The following is a 17,637-nucleotide window of genomic DNA, read 5'->3' on the forward strand; positions in this document are numbered from 1 at the left end:
GACTTCTCTCTCCACTGTTCTTCATGCGATTTGATAACATGACACATCTCATCTGAGTAACAAGGTCTTTTTTATTCAATGTTTTTATTAGATTTTACATTTATAAACAAATAACAATACTGATCAACAGAACAAGTTATAACATTTTAGATTAACTAGTTTTTTAGCCTGTTACATTAACAGATGCTAGTAGCCTTTCTCCCTTATTTACTTCCCCCCTGTCCAGCAGCACCCCTTTTCTGCTCCCCCTGTTCAATAGTAGCCCTGCTCCCTTACTTTTACCTCTCCCCTATCCAGCAGCACCCCCTTCCCTGCTCCCCCTGTTCAGCAGTAGCCCTTCTCCATTCCTTTTACATCCCCCCCGTCCAGCAGCACCCCTTCCCTGCTCCCTCTGTCCAGCAGTAGCCCTGCTCCCTTACTTTTACCTCCCCCTGTCCAGCAGCACTCCTTTCCTGCTCCCCCTGTTCAGCAGTAGCCCTTCTCCATTCCTTTTACATCCCTCCTGTCCAGCAGCACCCCTTCTCTGCTCCCCCTGTCCAGCAGTAGCCCTTCTCCCTTTTAACTCCCCCCTGTCCAGCAGCACTCCTTCCCTGCTCCCCCTGTCCAGGAGTAGCCCTGCTTCCTTACTTTTACCTCCCCCTGTCCAGCAGCACCCCTTCCCTGCTCCCCCTGTTCAGCAGTAGCCCATCTTCCTTACTTTTACCTCTCCCTGTCCAGTAGTACCCCTTCTCCCTTACCTGCTGCCCCTGTCCAGCATCCACTAGCCTGGGCTTTTGCTAGGGCGATCCGCCTCGCATTATCGAAGTGGGCTGGCCTAGCAAATGCCCCGCAGCTGCTTGATGAAACTGCGGCTGCTTGTGCTGCTGGTCCAGCCTCGGGCGGGGAAACGCTGCTAGTCCTTGTCTGTGCGCCTGGCAGCGGTGCCGATAGAGAAGCCGCTGCAGGGTCCTACTGCGCATGCGGGAGCACGGCACCCCGGACGCATGGCACCATGGAGTTTGAAGTGCGCATGCACACTAAGGGTTTTATTATAGTGGAACAATATAAGATTAACAGATGTCACTGAGAATTAATTCTTGATGAGATGATGTATTTTTTTACAGAGCATATGTAAAGGTAGGAACATAAGGCTGAAGTATAAGAACATAATATTCTAAGTGCCATATACTGTAGTTGAGATTATTGTATTTTCTTGCAGTAGTTATCTAAGGGAGCCCAAATTATGATAAGGCAGTGGCTGTAGCTAGAAGGATGCTAGGCTGTATAGAAAGAGGAGTAACCAGCAGAAGAAGGGTGGTATCGATGCCCCTGGATAGGTCATTGGTGAGGTCACACTTGGAGTATTGTGTTCATTTTTGGAGGCATTATCTGCTGAAGGATATAAAAAGACTTGAAGCAGTCCAGAGGAAGGCGATGAAAATGGTAAGAGGTTTGACCACAAAGAAGTATGAGAAGAGGAAGGACAGGAGATATATGATAGACATTTAAATACTTGAAAGTATTAATATAGAACCAAATCTTTTCCAGAGAGAGGGTGGTAGATACTTGGAATGCCCTCCCAAGGAAAGTGGTGGAGAGGAAAACGGTGATGGAATTCAAAAAAAGCGTGGGATAAAAATAGAGGATCTCTAATTAGAAAACAAAGGATGTAAATTAGAGAACTAATACCAGTATTGGACAGACCTGCACAGTCTGTCCCATATATGGTGATTCGGTGTAGGATGGACTGGGGTGGGCATCAATGTGAACTCTACTAATATGGAACATTAGGACGTTACTGGCCAGACTTTACGATAGATATCCTGCAAACAACAGATTGGTTGGATAGGCTGGAGAGAGCACTTCAGCATTTGGAACCTATGGCAGTACCAGACTTTACAGTCTACGACCCAGAAATATCAAACAAGAGACAAGTTAATGTAATCTTGTATTTTTTAATGGGTATAACTTATGGGCAGACTGGATGGACCGTTCAGGTTTTATCTACCGTCTTTTACTATGTTACTATATTTCATAGTGCAGCAGCAGCTTCATATTTCCTAATTATACATAACAAGTTCCACTATTCAGAGTCTAGTTTTCTATTGTCTTTCCAGTAGAGTACAATTTGATGAGTAGCTATGGCCATCACTATATAGAACAGTTTATTATGTTTATAAAAGCATAGAAACACAAGAAGGGGAACTATTTTAGATTTGGTCCTTAGTGGAATGCAAGACATAGTACAGGAGGAGGTAACTGTGTTGAGACCGCTGGGAAACAGTGATCATATTGTGATCAAATTTGAGTTGATACTTGGAGTGGTTTCTTTTTTTTTTTTATATGTTTATTGAGGAACAATGCACAGAAGCAATACATTACAGAAAGGTCAGACATGGTACAGTAAACAGAAAAACCAAACCACAGGAACAACGAAAACTACCAGGAAACTAATAGAAGAAGCCTCCGGGCAAGTTCCATTATATGATGTAACCCCACCCCCACCGCTTCTCCTCTGTGTCCTGGGAATCAGGCTTCTCTAGAAAGAACTCCAGCAGTCCAAATAGGACACAGCAGTCCAGCCAGTTGCACCCTTCCGACGCAGACGTTCCCAAATTGCCATTTGGGACATACTAGCCCTCCATTGTTGCACTGTGTAGGACACTTCTCCCCCACCCAATGCTGCAGAATAAGCTTCTTAACTAAACCCAAGGCCACCAGCACAAAACGCCAACAGAGCTCTGGAACACCAGCCTCGATCAAGGGACTTGTGACACCCAGCAGCAAAGTCTTATAGGTCCAGTCCAAAGAATGACCAAGAACGGTCTCCACCACCCGAAGAACCTGCACCCAAAGGTCTCCCAAGTGAGAGCATTCCAAGAAGTAGTGCACCTTTTGGGCAGGGTAACGAAGGCAAAAATCGTCAGGCCACAACCCCATCTGATGTCCCTGACATAAGAACATAAGAAATGCCAGCACCGGATCAGACCATGGGTCCATCTAGTCCGGCGATCCACACACGCGGAGGCCCAGCCAGGTCTACCCTGGCGAATACCTTAGTTACTCAATGTGTTTTTCAAGAAGATATGCATCCAACTTGCCCTTAAATCCTGGAATGGTGGTTTCCTCCACAACCTCTTCCAGGGTAAGAATGTTCTGGGTAATGGCTCCCCTGCAGTGGAATGAAGGTTCAAAAAGAACAGCTGAAAGTTTTACAAAGCAAACTAGAGAGAGAGAGAAAACCTGATCTTTTGGGCTAAATATTTGTGTAAATGGTCAACCTCACGAAGAGGTAGGCCCAACTGATTTAGTATCAAAAGTGCAGAAAGGTAGGATGATCCAGTACTAAGACCACTACAGAGCTTTTGTGTATAGAGGCTGTGCATTGTAACACCTCACACCTGTCATAGCACCTTTACAGAAGCTCATGTCGTGTAGCCTCTCACCAGAGGCTCGTATAGAAACTTTCAATGATTGTCATCCTATTGCACAATTAAATCAGATTCACCTTTCACCTGTCCAGATTCCGTCTCTTCATTTTAACAGTATTGAACTCCTCAGGGGCATAGTGATGTGTGGCTTCTTGTGGCCAACCCAATTTGGATGACATATTGTAAGCAGCGTGAGAAAGCGAATGAATGAAATGTAGTTGTTAAGGCACTTCCCTCGTCCTGAGGAAGATATGAAACGCGTTGGTGGGGCGTAGTATAACAGCGACATTGCACTAACAAAGCTAAGTTATCTAGGGGATAAGAAATGTTCAGTATATTACTTGGGAATGAATCAGAAAGAATGATAAATTATTGAAATGAATGAAATGACTAAGAAAATGGTGTCAGGCCAAAAGCGCGCCGGGACAAAGGCACGTGCACACAATTGAGCGCATTGCGGAGGTGCGCGCTGCAGAAAATTACTGTTTTTACGGCTCCGACGAGGAGGTGTACTAAATAGAGATTGCGCCGCGTTGTGGGGGGTGTGAGGGGTTGTACCCCCCCATTTTACTGAAAACTTCACTTTTCCCCTGTTTTTAGGGAAAAAGTGAAGTTTACAGTAAAATGTGGAGGGTTACAACCCCCCACACTCCCCCACACCGCCGGCGCAATCTCTATTAAGTAAACTGGGGGGGCTCCCCAACAAAACCCCCCGTCGGAGCCCCTAAAAACTGTAATTTTCTTTGGCGCACACCTCCATCTTGCGCTCAGTTGTCGGCACGCGCCTTTGTCTTTCGCGGGGTTGTCTATGAACCAAGAAAACATATGGAAGAGATAAAAATTAAATGAATTGAGATTTTGGAAATGACTTTAAAGATATTAGCATATTTATTTATTAAAGAGCACATAGTATGAAAAATTAGAATTAGAAACAGTGTGAAGAAGAGAATAGAGGGCACATTTGGGTGAGCCAGTGACGATTGCTGCCTCATTGTACTGCAGGAACCAACAAGCAGACAAGTGGCATTCTGAGATCCCCCTTGTGTCTTTTAAAAGTATTATAAGCTGCTTCTTTTATGACAGCGGTAGATGTTGAAATCCATGTTTTTTAGTAAGTATGAGTCTGCCTCAGCCCCACCACTCCACCGCTATACTATCTCTTGACTGCGGAGAGAATTAGGTGGCACTTCATCATTGGCTGCTCATAACCCCATAAGAAATGCTATCCTGCAATTCAACTGCTGTTTAAAAATATTTTCAGCCAACGACTAGGAGTTTAACCCAACGTGTTTCGCACCAACAGGCGCTGTGTCAAGGGTCTCCCTATGAAAAATCAATAAAAGAGAACTGTTAGTGTTATTTTATCCTACCCGGCCCTCCTATTAAAGTGTACATTCCCATTAACTTAAAACTATACGTATATAACGCTTACCAAGGTCGTGCGTGTCATCCGACTCAAAAAGTACACGCACGACCTCGGGAGACCCTTGACACAGCGCCTGTTGGTGCGAAACACGTTGGGTTAAACTCCTAGTCGTTGGCTGGCAACAGCTATATAAACAAGCTAAGTACACCTATTACATTTAAGCTGAAAATTGAAAATATTTTTAAACAGCATTTACATAAGAACATAAGAAATGCCTTCACCGGATCAGACCTTAGGTCCATCTAGTCCGGCGACCCGCACACGCGGAGGCCAAGCTAGGTGTTCTCTACTGGACACCTTGTTCACCCGTATCCCTCAATGTGATTTGCATGAAGATGTGCATCCAACTTGCCCTTGAATCCCAGAATGGTGGTCTCTGTCACAACCTCCTCCGGGAGAGCATTCCAGGCGTCCACCACTCGCTGTGTGTAGCAGAACTTCCGGATATTAGTCCTGAGTCTGCCTCCCCTAAGTTTCAGTCCATGACCTCTTGTTCGAGTCACTGTTGACAATGTGAATAACGAAGATTCTTGCTCCATTTTGTCGAAACCTTTTAGGATTTTAAAAGTCTCTCTCATATCCCCTCGCAGCCTTCTCTTCTGGAGGGTAAACAATCCCAGTTTTTCGAGGCGTTCTTCGTAACTCAAATTCTTCATGCCTTCTATTAGTTTTGTGGCTGGTCTCTGCACCCTCTCTAGTAGGGTTATAGCCTTCTTTAGGTAGGGAGACCAGTGTTATGGGGTTATGAGCAGCCAATGATGAAGCGCCACATAATTCTCTCCGCTATAGCGGTGGAGTGGTGGGGCTGAGGCAGACTCATACTTACTAAAAAACATGGATTTTCAACATCTACCGCTGTCCTGCGTTATTATATGATGTATTGATATTTGGTCCAAACAGTTACTAAAATAGCCAGACTTTTTGGGAGGCCTTTTATGACAGCAGCAGGTTCTCTTTCAGTGAAATCCTGCCTTTATTTATTTTATTTTTTTCTTCCAGGATCCTGGAAATCCTGGTTAACTGTTAAGGTCCATAATGTACAGCGCTTCGTGCATCTGGTAGCGCTATAGAAATAATAAATAGTAATAATAATAACGCACTAGTCCTTTTGGGTGGAGATCGAGGCAGGTGCTTTTCCTTTCGCTTTTCACATCTGTGAGGCACGAGACGAGCTCAATCGCGGCCTCTGTCAATGACCACAGTGGCCCCGCCTCCTTCTGCCAGAGGCCGCCCACGTGACCGGGGGATTCCCGTTCTTTGACGTGAGGTCATCTATTGGCCTCGACCAATTAGAAAGCGCGAACTACAGCTGGGGAATTCCGTAGTGGGTGAGACCGCCACGGACTGCTGGTGGGGGGGGGAGAGGTCCGACCCACACCAAAACTGGAAAGAGAAGGAGCCCGGGAGAGGGACCGAGAGACCAGAGACGGAACCCGGGACCAGAGGCCGAGACATTCGAGATCCGCACAGCGGAAGGGGGAGGGGGGAGTCTGGGTGCCAGGGCTTTCCTGCGGTCAGTTCTCTCAGCACAGGTAAGGCCACAGGCGGTGGCTACATTGTGTGTGTCGGAGATCCTCTGGGTGCGTCTTTTAGAACGATCACATAGTCCTAATCAAGCCTACATGTGGAAGTAGAGCCGCTTTTCAGTTCTCTATGCTGCAGTTCTGCCTCACATGCATCAGGGAGGTGGTACTAGGTAGAGAATGACACGATGACAAAATTCATCACCGTTCCCGTCCCCGCGGATAACAGAGGGAAAACATCTTCATGTCATTCTTTAAGGAGAGAGGGAAGAATCAGAGTATGAATGGCCACAACCACTGACCCTCAAGCTTTGCTTTGAAGAATGCTGGTGTAGAAGGACTGAGGTTGAAACAGACACTACAGAATGACAGTCTCTGGTATCCAGAGCAGATATTGTGATGTCATAATGCCTCATTCCACCAGTGCCTAAGAGCCAATCACATCAGTGATGTCACAATGGCTTCATTATCCTTGGCTCCCATAAGAATCAGAGTATGAATGGCCACAACCACTGACCCGCAAGCTTTGCTTTGAAGAATGCTGGTGTAGAAGGACCGAGGTTGAAACAGACACTACAGAATGACAGTCTCTGGTATCCAGAGCAGATATTGTGATGTCATAATGCTTCATTCCACCAGTGCCTAAGAGCCAATCACATCAGTGATGTCAAAATGGCTTCATTATCCTTGGCTCACATAAGAATCAGAGTATGAATGGCCACAACCACTGACCCGCAAGCTTTGCTTTGAAGAATGCTGGTGTAGAAGGACCGAGGTTGAAACAGACACTACAGAATGGCAGTCTCTGGTATCCAGAGCAGATATTGTGATGTCATAATGCCTCATTCCACCAGTGCCTAAGAGCCAATCACATCAGTGATGTCACAATGGCTTCATTATCCTTGGCTCCCATAAGAATCAGAGTATGAATGGCCACAACCACTGACCCGCAAGCTTTGCTTTGAAGAATGCTGGTGTAGAAGGACCGAGGTTGAAACAGACACTACAGAATGACAGTCTCTGGTATCCAGAGCAGATATTGTGATGTCATAATGCCTCATTCCACCAGTGCCTAAGAGCCAATCACATCAGTGATGTCACAATGGCTTCATTATCCTTGGCTCACATAAGAATCAGAGTATGAATGGCCACAACCACTGACCCGCAAGCTTTGCTTTGAAGAATGCTGGTGTAGAAGGACCGAGGTTGAAACAGACACTACAGAATGACAGTCTCTGGTATCCAGAGCAGATATTGTGATGTCATAATGCCTCATTCCACCAGTGCCTAAGAGCCAATCACATCAGTGATGTCACAATGGCTTCATTATCCTTGGCTCACATAAGAATCAGAGTATGAATGGCCACAACCACTGACCCGCAAGCTTTGCTTTGAAGAATGCTGGTGTAGAAGGACCGAGGTTGAAACAGACACTACAGAATGACAGTCTCTGGTATCCAGAGCAGATATTGTGATGTCATAATGCCTCATTCCACCAGTGCCTAAGAGCCAATCACATCAGTGATGTCACAATGGCTTCATTATCCTTGGCTCACATAAGAATCAGAGTATGAATGGCCACAACCACTGACCCGCAAGCTTTGCTTTGAAGAATGCTGGTGTAGAAGGACCGAGGTTGAAACAGACACTACAGAATGACAGTCTCTGGTATCCAGAGCAGATATTGTGATGTCATAATGCCTCATTCCACCAGTGCCTAAGAGCCAATCACATCAGTGATGTCACAATGGCTTCATTATCCTTGGCTCACATAAGAATCAGAGTATGAATGGCCACAACCACTGACCCGCTTTGAAGAATGCTTTGAAGAATGCTGGTGTAGAAGGACTGAGGTTGAAATAGACACTAGAAAATGACATGGGATTATTTCATGCGGTTATCCGCGGGGACGGGAACGGTGATGAATTTTGTCACCGTGTCATTCTCTAGTACTAGGGCTCTGGCTGTTTAATACAGCTGCAGTCCTCTGATTCATTATGATGGGAGAAACTTTCTAACATTTTAAACGGTAACTGTGATCAGCTGATCTTGCTGCTTTAGCTATCCTTCTGGGCTCTTAATACCGGTTAGTGATGATAGATTTGTGGCAGGCAGTTTATTTATTTATTTGGGTTTGATCCCTCCTCCCAGGAGAGCTCAGAACGGGTTACAAGTTTACATACATAACAAAGCTTAGTACAACATAATATGACAAACATGGTGGTGTGACATAGCATGACGAGCATTGTATGAGAAAACATGGCTAACTATCAGTAAGTCAAACCAAGTCTAAAAATGTTTTCTAACATAATTGGTAAAATAAGGCCAGTGGACATCTTAATGAAGTTCTGAGGGGGATGAGGAAATAAATCTCTGCCTTTCAGAAAGGTTGTGTGTTTGGGAAAAAGATAAAAGTAGGATCCCATCAGTATTACCTTAAAAACAGACAGGATGCCCCCATGATGTGTGATTTGAAGATTAGGTGGATTATTTTCCTGAAATGTTTTGCTGGATACTATTGGATAGCAATAAAGGGGACATACTTTGTCTTGTTCTAAATCTTGTGCATTGGTTACACTAGTTGAAACTTCTGATAAATTTCTGTTTACTACCAGTCTTGGTGGAAATTAGATATTTATTGGTGGCCCTTCAGATAACTGTATTTCCAGTGCAATAGGTGAGACATTCTAGACAAGTGGGTTGTGTCCCAATGGCCGTGTACCATATGCAGAAGGAATCTAATCTGTGACTCTGCTCTACTTTAGTGTGCTGTCTAGCTCCACCTAGTTTTTTTTTTTTCCTTCTGCACGCATGCCAGCAGGAGTGTGCTTGTTCTGTTCTCTCCTTTTTATTCAGTGTTTTTCATCTCTTTTGGGGGGATTTCTTGTGCTTTGAGTAATTTTTCAGCTCCGCCTGCATGAAGAACACACAAACTTCGATCGAAAGCCAACAGGTCAGTCCCTGGTGGTACCTATCAGCCAGCCTATATCTGCTTCTAGGGAGATCAGGCCATCTCCACTTCTCCTACTGTCAGTCTATGTTCGGTGCAGGCTGTTGAGCATACCTAGGAGACTTGGCGGTGTCTCGTAGAGTGTCAGCTGTGTTCCATGCCTCTGCCCATTAGCACATCCTTTGGTCCACAGGGTGGAGGTGCAGTCAGACATGGAGCCTGATTGGCAGCCCAAACATCAGTGTTGCAGAGGCATTCCCAGCATGAGGCAGTGGTTCTCTGATTCCAGCTACTGTAAGAGAACTGAGACATGCTGCAATACAATTTCAGGTGGCTTGGCTCATCATACCTTCACCGAGGTGATGGTGGTCAGGGCAACTTATTTACGGAACATAGGTTTACTGTTAAGGGCTCCTTGTTGGACGAAGGTTGATATACAGTGATCCCCATTTTGGTGGACCTTGGTTGGATTGTGAGCTCCAGAAAGAGCAGTCTGATGCCCACGCAGTCTTTGGAATATCTGGGTGTTCTGTTCAATATGGCAGTGGGCTGCATCTGTCTTCCTGAAGCAAGCAGTCAAGAACTGTGTTCTCAAGATTTCTTACTTCCTGAAGCAGCCAGCTTCATTGGCGTGGGACTGTCTTCAGGTCCTAGGGTCCATGCAGCCATGGTTGTGTTCTGTTGGGTGAGAGTGCACATGCGTCCTCTCCAGCATACCTTACTCTCTCACTGGGGTCTGCCCAAGGATGCATTACAGACCTAGCAGTCAACTTCATAGACTCGAGAAACATGGTAATAACTACCTCGAATAGCCTTTGTGCGCTAAAGCTGTGCACTCAATAACCTTGCCATAAGAACAAAGTGGTCCGGATCCTCCAAGGAGGCCGGATCCCGAGTAAGTAGGAACTGAAGGCCACAACCCCTGTGAAGATGCAGCCAATCTGTGTACCATGGCCTGCGAGGCCAGCCTGGTCTGCACGAGAGCATCCAGATCTTCGTTACTGGGCTCGGATCTATGACTGAAGAGTCGAGGCTTCTTCCTGTGCTGCACTGTGGCCATGAAGACAACGCGGGGCCAACCCCAGTGCCGCACAATGGCTCAGAATGCCACTGAGAACAGCTCCTACTTGCCTATATCCACAGTCTGTCTGCTGAGGAAGTCAACTGGAACATTGATGACTCCCATCACATGAACTGCTGAAAGTGCTTGCAGACAACGTGTTAGCCATGAAAATGGAAGGCAGACCTCCTGAGCCAGAGAGGTTCTCTTGGTCCCTCCCTGGCAATGGCAGCGTTTCTGTGTTGATAGTTGGTGCTTGTCCCTGTAACGTTGTCTCCTCAGCATTTCAGTTTCATTATAACTCTCCAACTCAATTGCTAAGTGAGAGATTGAGTCGGGGCCAGAGCCCTGACAGTAGTGACAGGAGAAGCAGCACTGCTGTCAGGGCTTCTCCCTGAAGAAGTGGAGACTTAGAGGAGACATGATAAAAACTTTAAAGATCATGAAAGGCATAGAGAAGGTAGACAAGGAAAGATTCTTCAGACTACGGGGAACCACAAGTACAAGGGGGCACTCGGAGAAACTGAAAGGGGACAGGTTTAGAACTAACGCTAGGAGGTTCTTCTTCACTCAGCGGGTTGTGGACACATGGAACACACTCCCAGAGGATGTGATCGGGCAGAGTACACTACGGGGATTCAAAGAGGGATTGGATAGATTCCTGAAGGATAGGGGGATTGAGGGGTACAGATAAGGTATAGAAAGAATATAGATAGAAAAATAAGGGGACATAGGGCTAAATCAAGAAAACCTGACAGGTCGTGGACCTGATGGGCCGCCGCAGGTGCGGACTGCTGGGTGCGATGGACCTCTGGTCTGAACCAGTGGAGGCAACTTCTTATGTTCTTATATTTTGCATGTATTACATACACAAAATATCTGGCCAATTTAAAACAAAAAAAGATTTCCCCCAAGCCCTCGACAAATGCGGCGACCAGAAAGACCTCCCCCGAAGAAAAAGGCAGGAGGGATGCCCAGGCAGGAGGAATAATCCTCTTGATAAGATATCTTGTTTGAATCACAGTGGACATTGAAGCTGTCAAATAAATCATGAACAGTGGACAAGTGGTCTTCTATAGATTTGTCTTTTGCTGGCTAGAACGGAGCCAAGATCTGACAAAAAATTTTCATAAGGTATGTGTGGCTAGTAGTCATTAGACAAGGTAGGTTGTGAGATAGTTTGCAGGAAGGATTTTCAGAAACAAAGTCCATATTTTTATACGGTGGTAGAGGAGCTCTCTGTAGTGGCTGCTTTGTACCTTAAGGGTAGGCCTGCCTCTAAAGCTACCATTTCTAGATGGCAGAGTGTTGCAGCACTAACAGAGTGTTGCAGTCACTGTATTTACAAAACTTGTAGTAATTGTGAAAGGTCACTTGGACACACAAAGTCAGAGGCGTGAAGAAAGTACAAGTTTCATTCACAGCATGCATGCTGGCTCAGAAGTGCCGAAACCAGGAAGTTACAGAGATATTTATTCATTTTTCTGGCTATACAACTGAATTCTAGAAAAAGCTTTTCACGTGTTACTTTTCTTAACACTCATTGGTTCTAAGATCACTAGCAGGACACTTATCTAACTCTTACAGTTAAATGTACAGAAGGGCAGGTACATCATGGCTCAAACTATTCTATTCAGCTTACAATGTGGTAAGGCAGGGACATACATTTCAGGCAGATGAAGTCAATAGATTATACACTGTTTTCAGCTATGTAGACCAGAGCAATATTTTAAACAACAGTTAACCATTTCATGACCCTACAATTGCACTTTTTCTAGGATAGCCAGAAAACTACAAATTTGTAGATGCAGAAGGAGTTAAAACAGACCCTATGTCACAATTTCCTTACTGTGACCCTTTTACAGTTTTTGTCCACAGGAAAATGGTTCAGCTAGTTTCATTCCAAATTCATTAGTAGCGTAGGTACAAAGAAAAAAATATTAAGATGTGTTAAAGCATGAAAGAGAGAAGGTTTGTTAGATGTTTCCTTTTCCTATGAGAACTGACAAAGGGAACAGAGGGAAAGCATTTCACAGACTTTCTCTCTATGTGGCAGACATTAACCTCACTCCCTAAACCTGGGAATAGTAGATGTTCCCAATTACCCTCCCCCATGCTAGTGTCTGTAACGTGGCAACGGCCCCCAAAGCCCTTTAAATCCCAATGGGCTTCAGGGCACTTACCACACCATCATATAAAGCTAAATGGCTTCATAAAAGAGGCCCAAAGTTATACAGTTAGTGCTGACTTAGGGCAGATGGAGGCCATAGTGAAAATGGCCGACTCATCCTCCAGGAAGGCCTCTCTAATACTGGACACAAAGGAGCTATGAATGCTAATGTTGTCAACCACTCCTGAGTGGTAAAGTAGCAATTGGGTATTTGGTAATAAAGTGAGTCTATTACGTCACTAGAAGTGGTTTCTATCTCTTTCTCACAGTTGCCGGTGTTCTATCTGTGACTCCTGGGATGATGTGCCCGATGTGTCCCTCTGGTAAGTGTTGCATAAGGCTTTGCTGGGGTCTGAAGGCAGTTCTTTTTTCATTACATACAGAGAGGGCCTGATACAAAAGATCTATGTTCCTAATTTTGAATTATGCTTCCAAATTGACTTTTTTGAAATTTTACTAGAGCTGAGTGCCAAATTTTCTACTCAGAATTTCACCGAACCTCAAAATTTAGGGGCATAAAAAGTGGGTGGAACAGGGTGAATTTAGAGCAGGGAATAAAGAAAAAGAGCATCGCACTGATTTTTAGCACTAGCCTCATAGATTATGCTCAAACTAGGCAAATGAATGGCAAGCCCAAATTTATAGGAGAAAAAAAATAAAACTGATGATCATGAGGACAGCAAAAGACATTGGTTGTATAAAGGTTATATTATAGTAAACAAAACCTTTTAGTTGTCTCTTTGAGTTTGCGCCAGTGCTGGCTGTTCAGTTCAGATTTTTGTGATGGTTTTGTGCTTTTTTTAGAAAAAAATCTGGCATCTAATTAATATTTTTGAAGCTTCTGGAGAAAGAAATGCTCCTGGAACGGATTATGCTCGTAATCCAAGGTGCCACTGTAGTTCTAGACCCTTAATGCAGGCAGGTGACACAGAAACACAGCTGTCAGCTTGACGAGACAGCTAAGAGATTTGGGATACTATAATATAGTGGTCTCCAACTCAAACCCTTTGCAGGGCCACATTTTGGATTTGTAGGTACTTGGAGGGCCGCAGAAAAAATAGTTAATGTCTTATTAAAGAAATGACAATTTTGCATGAGGTAAAACTCTTTATAGTTTATAAATCTTTCCTTTTGGCCAAGTGTCCAATAATAATATTGTCATTTATAGCTAAAGAGACATATGATCAAGAAACTGTTATATTTTACTTTTGTGATTATGATAAACATACAGAGGGCCTCAAAATAGTACCTGGCAGGCTGCATGTGGCCCCCGGGCCGCAAGTTTGAGACCACTGCTATAATACAACCGTAACAACTACAACAAACTCTAGAATTCTTTGTTCTCAACCTGATCATCACTACTTCTTGTGTTTTTCTGTTCCATTGTGGGGACTAGTTATTTTCTGTTTCTTGTGTGTGGGGGGGGGGGGGGGTTGTTTTTACATTTTTTCCCAGACATAAATTTATTAGCAGAACTTTAAACTCCTGAAGTAAGTTAAATTTTCAGCTGAAAACTTACCCTCTTTTCTATTAAACTGCGCTAGTAGTTTGTAGCACAGAGAGCCGTGCTGAATGGCCAAGCTTTATATGGTGGTGCTTTATATGATGCCTGCGGGCCCGCGCTGCTCCTGATGCTCATAAGCATAAGAGGGTGTTAGGCTCTTAAATTTGGCTGAAAATAGTGCACAAATTTAGGAGGCTAATTTGGGAGCCTAAATTTAGAAGCTTATCTTCTTTTTGAGTATCAGGACCAGAGAGTACAAATCCATGCATGCAATGGGGTTAAAACCAGGATCGTCTGATCCTGTCCCTGATATTCCAGTCTTATTTGTAGCCCTTAAGGTCCCTTGAATGTTCACTCCCCTCATGTAGTCTAATGTCTCTTATTCCTGATCCCTACATGCTTACTACCTATTAGGGACCCAATGTCATGATGTAACACAAAGAATATAAATAAAAAAATAGACAAATAATGCTTATAAGCCTTATTTGACTGTTTGCCATCATTTGGTCCTCATGCAATTCAGGTAGCACATATTCAAGGTTTCATATTGTAATTATGTAATATCTTAAGAAGGAAATACTAATCTTTTCTTTCTTTTACTTCCCCCTCTTCCCATTTCTTTCTTTTACTTCCCTCCTTTCCCATTCATTCTTTCCACATCTTTCTACCTTCCTCCTATTCTCTCCCCTTTCACGTCTCCCTTTCTCTTTTTCTCTCCCTGTCTTCTTTTGTACCTTCCCCCTTTTTCTGTACACACACCATTTTTCTGATTTCTTGGCAGAAGAGCTTAGTTTAGGTAAGTATACTCTGAAATGTTATACTACGCATTCCTCTCCGGATAGGTAAGTCTTCAGCTACTCAGCCTTGCCATGTGATTCCATTTCTGGTAATGGTAGTAAATTTCTTCAATTTCAGCTAAGATGAGGCAGAGGTTGGACTCTGCTATAATTCTTAAATGTACCCTGAATGTTGCATGCCCAGTCAGACATATTAACGGCAGCAATGACCCAGCTGATTAGGAGAGAGACCTGAGAATGCTTACACCTGGGACAGTAGAGAGAGCCACTCATACCCAGAGAAGTAAGTGAAAGGGAGGATGAAGGTAGAAATAAATATAAGTAGGTGTTTAGAATAAAAGGTTAAAGGGAGATGGGGGGTAGATTTGATGGAAGAACCTCAAATTAAAGAAGATGAAGACTGGGTGTTGCTGGTGGGAGTGCATTATAACTAGAATGCCCTTTCTTTCCTTGTACTACAGAATTAATTGATGAATATATCAAAGAGAAAGAAGCAGAAGACCCCCAAAACCAAGTAATAGCTGAGAACCTTAAGTTAATTCCCAGGAGCACAAATCCTGAGCTCCTTCCCCAATGCAGGGCCCTGGAAATATCTCCAGTCAATGACACAAAATCCCTGGAGGTGCCTCTCTCTTTATGCAGCCAGGCTGAACTGGGACCTTCTGAGAGGATGCAAAGTGTAACCATGGGAGTCCATATGGCACTGCCATGTGACAGGAGCTCAGAGCCATGGTGCATAAAGCCAGTAGTGGCCTCTTGCTCATTTTCTTCTCTATCATCTGATATCTTGCCTGCAAATGATGCACTTGAAGCTCTGCTGCTTCCTAAACCGGAGCTGAAGATAATAGAGCAGCCCAAGCAACGGGGAATGCGATTCAGATATGAGTGTGAAGGCAGGTCAGCTGGAAGCATCCTTGGAGAGAGCAGCACAGACCAGAGCAAAATAATGCCAACCATTGAGGTGAGGAACATATTGATTTACTTTCTACTGGTTTTAACCAGCTTGGTTTGCCTATGTTTGACCAAATGTAACAAAAAACAAAATAGGACTGGTAAGAGGAGATATGGAGATTAAGGGGGTATGCTGGTGACAGGGACAGCATTAGGTGTCAACTGGGAATAGCAGGATATGGTTTGCCAAAGCCCTCCAATCCTGGTCAAAAAGGTTTGGAGATCTGGCAGGAAACAGGAAGGGAGAGCCTGTTGGGCTGGGGGGTCCTCCTTTTGTTTCTCATGATATTTTGATTCTTCTATGTTTGTCAGGTGTTGAACTGTGATATCCTGAAGGAAGTTAAGGTCATGACTTGTCTTGTTTGGAAGGATAGTCCATACCGTGTACATCCACATAGCCTTGTGGGTAAAGACTGTCATGATGGGATCTGTGAAGTTACAATAAAGCCCAAGTTGAAAAGAACACACAGGTACAGACTTTTGTAATCATCTTGAACTTAATAAATATGGAATTGAAGAAGGACCTTGCAAAATGGGGGAACTAGATGGAATTTTATATGAATACACAAAATGAAACACAGGAAAAAATTATTTTAACTAAAGGTATACAATACTGGGAATTGCCACTTACTAAATGAATTTCTGAGTCATTTTAGACAATAGCTTGAAATCGTCATCTCTGGGTACAGTGTTAAAAAAAAAAAAAAAAAAAAGCAAATAGAATGTTAAGAACAGTAAGGGAATTTTTTAAGTACCTTCTTACTTCTCATTTATAATCTTAATGTATATTTTCTTCAAACCGCTTAGAACCTAACGGATGTAGCGGTATATAAGAAATAAATTACATTACATTACATTACATTACATAATTGCTACTACTGGGTCAGACCAGTGGTCCATCGTGCCCAGCAGTCCGCTTACGTGGCGACCCTTAGGTCAAAGACCAGTGCCCTATTTGAGTCTAGCCTTACCTGCTTACATTCTGGATAATATTGTGTTAATCCATTTAAATACTGCAAAAATAAAGATTCATACATACTATTAGATTAAATTTAAATCGGAAGTTGAGTGGTATTAATATACAAGTAGTTGTTGGGTGGATTTTCAGACGGTTTGTGAGGATGATATTGTTGCCATAGTTAAGTCATTGGCTCCAGTTTGAACACAATCTGAACCTTGTTCATTTATGATATTTATATCTTTGATTAATCTGATTGCAATCCCATGATGTCATGAGAGGTATGCTGTCTGCCTAGTTCCAAAATCCAAGATGTTATGGAGAGCTTGCTGAGTCTCATCAAGCCTGATGATATCATCCGATGCTGCTCACCCACATTGGCACTAATGATACTGCCAGGTACCCCTGTGAACGTGTCAAAACTGACTTTGTGGCCCTGGGAGATAAGGTGAAGCAGTCAGGTGTGCAGGTGGTATTCTCAGCCATCCTCCTTGTCGAGGGTAAAGGCCAAGGCAGAGAAGCTCGCATCCTGGAGATGAATGCGTGGTTACGTGGATGGTGTCGTCGAGAGTGTTTTAGATTCCTGGACCATGGGATGATTTTACAAGGGCTGCTGAGCAGGGATGTTGTGCATCTATTAAAGAAGGGAAGACATATCTTCGCCAGCAGGCTGGCTAATCTACTAAAGAGAGCAACATAAATATGGTCTTAATAAATCTCAAAATTTTAGATGGATGCAACTGAAGCAGGCCATTCAGGCGTGGTTCCCTGAATGGAAAAATCTTAATAATCAATATAGCTTAGAGTTCTTATGCTTTCAGGTGAATTTTCTGGGACACCAGGCCGCTCAGTGGTACAAATTAATATCTGAATTTGTGAATAAAAAAA

The 17,637-nt window shown here is 43.8% G+C and overlaps 1 protein-coding gene across 1 annotated transcript in view; it reads left to right on the forward strand.

Moving 5' to 3' along the window:
* Positions 1–6,235: 6,235 nt before the first annotated feature.
* Positions 6,236–17,637, forward strand: part of RELB (RELB proto-oncogene, NF-kB subunit) — a 68,476-nt gene continuing 57,074 nt past the window's right edge. The window contains exons 1-5 of the mRNA XM_033956056.1: positions 6,236–6,368; positions 12,809–12,862; positions 14,825–14,839; positions 15,302–15,801; positions 16,104–16,261. Coding sequence (XP_033811947.1) covers positions 12,838–12,862; positions 14,825–14,839; positions 15,302–15,801; positions 16,104–16,261 — 698 coding nt within the window. The 5' untranslated portion in view covers positions 6,236–6,368; positions 12,809–12,837. The remainder of the gene's footprint in view (positions 6,369–12,808; positions 12,863–14,824; positions 14,840–15,301; positions 15,802–16,103; positions 16,262–17,637) is intronic.

This window comes from Geotrypetes seraphini, chromosome 8 (assembly GCF_902459505.1).
Source record: "Geotrypetes seraphini chromosome 8, aGeoSer1.1, whole genome shotgun sequence".
NCBI lineage: Eukaryota > Metazoa > Chordata > Amphibia > Gymnophiona > Dermophiidae > Geotrypetes > Geotrypetes seraphini.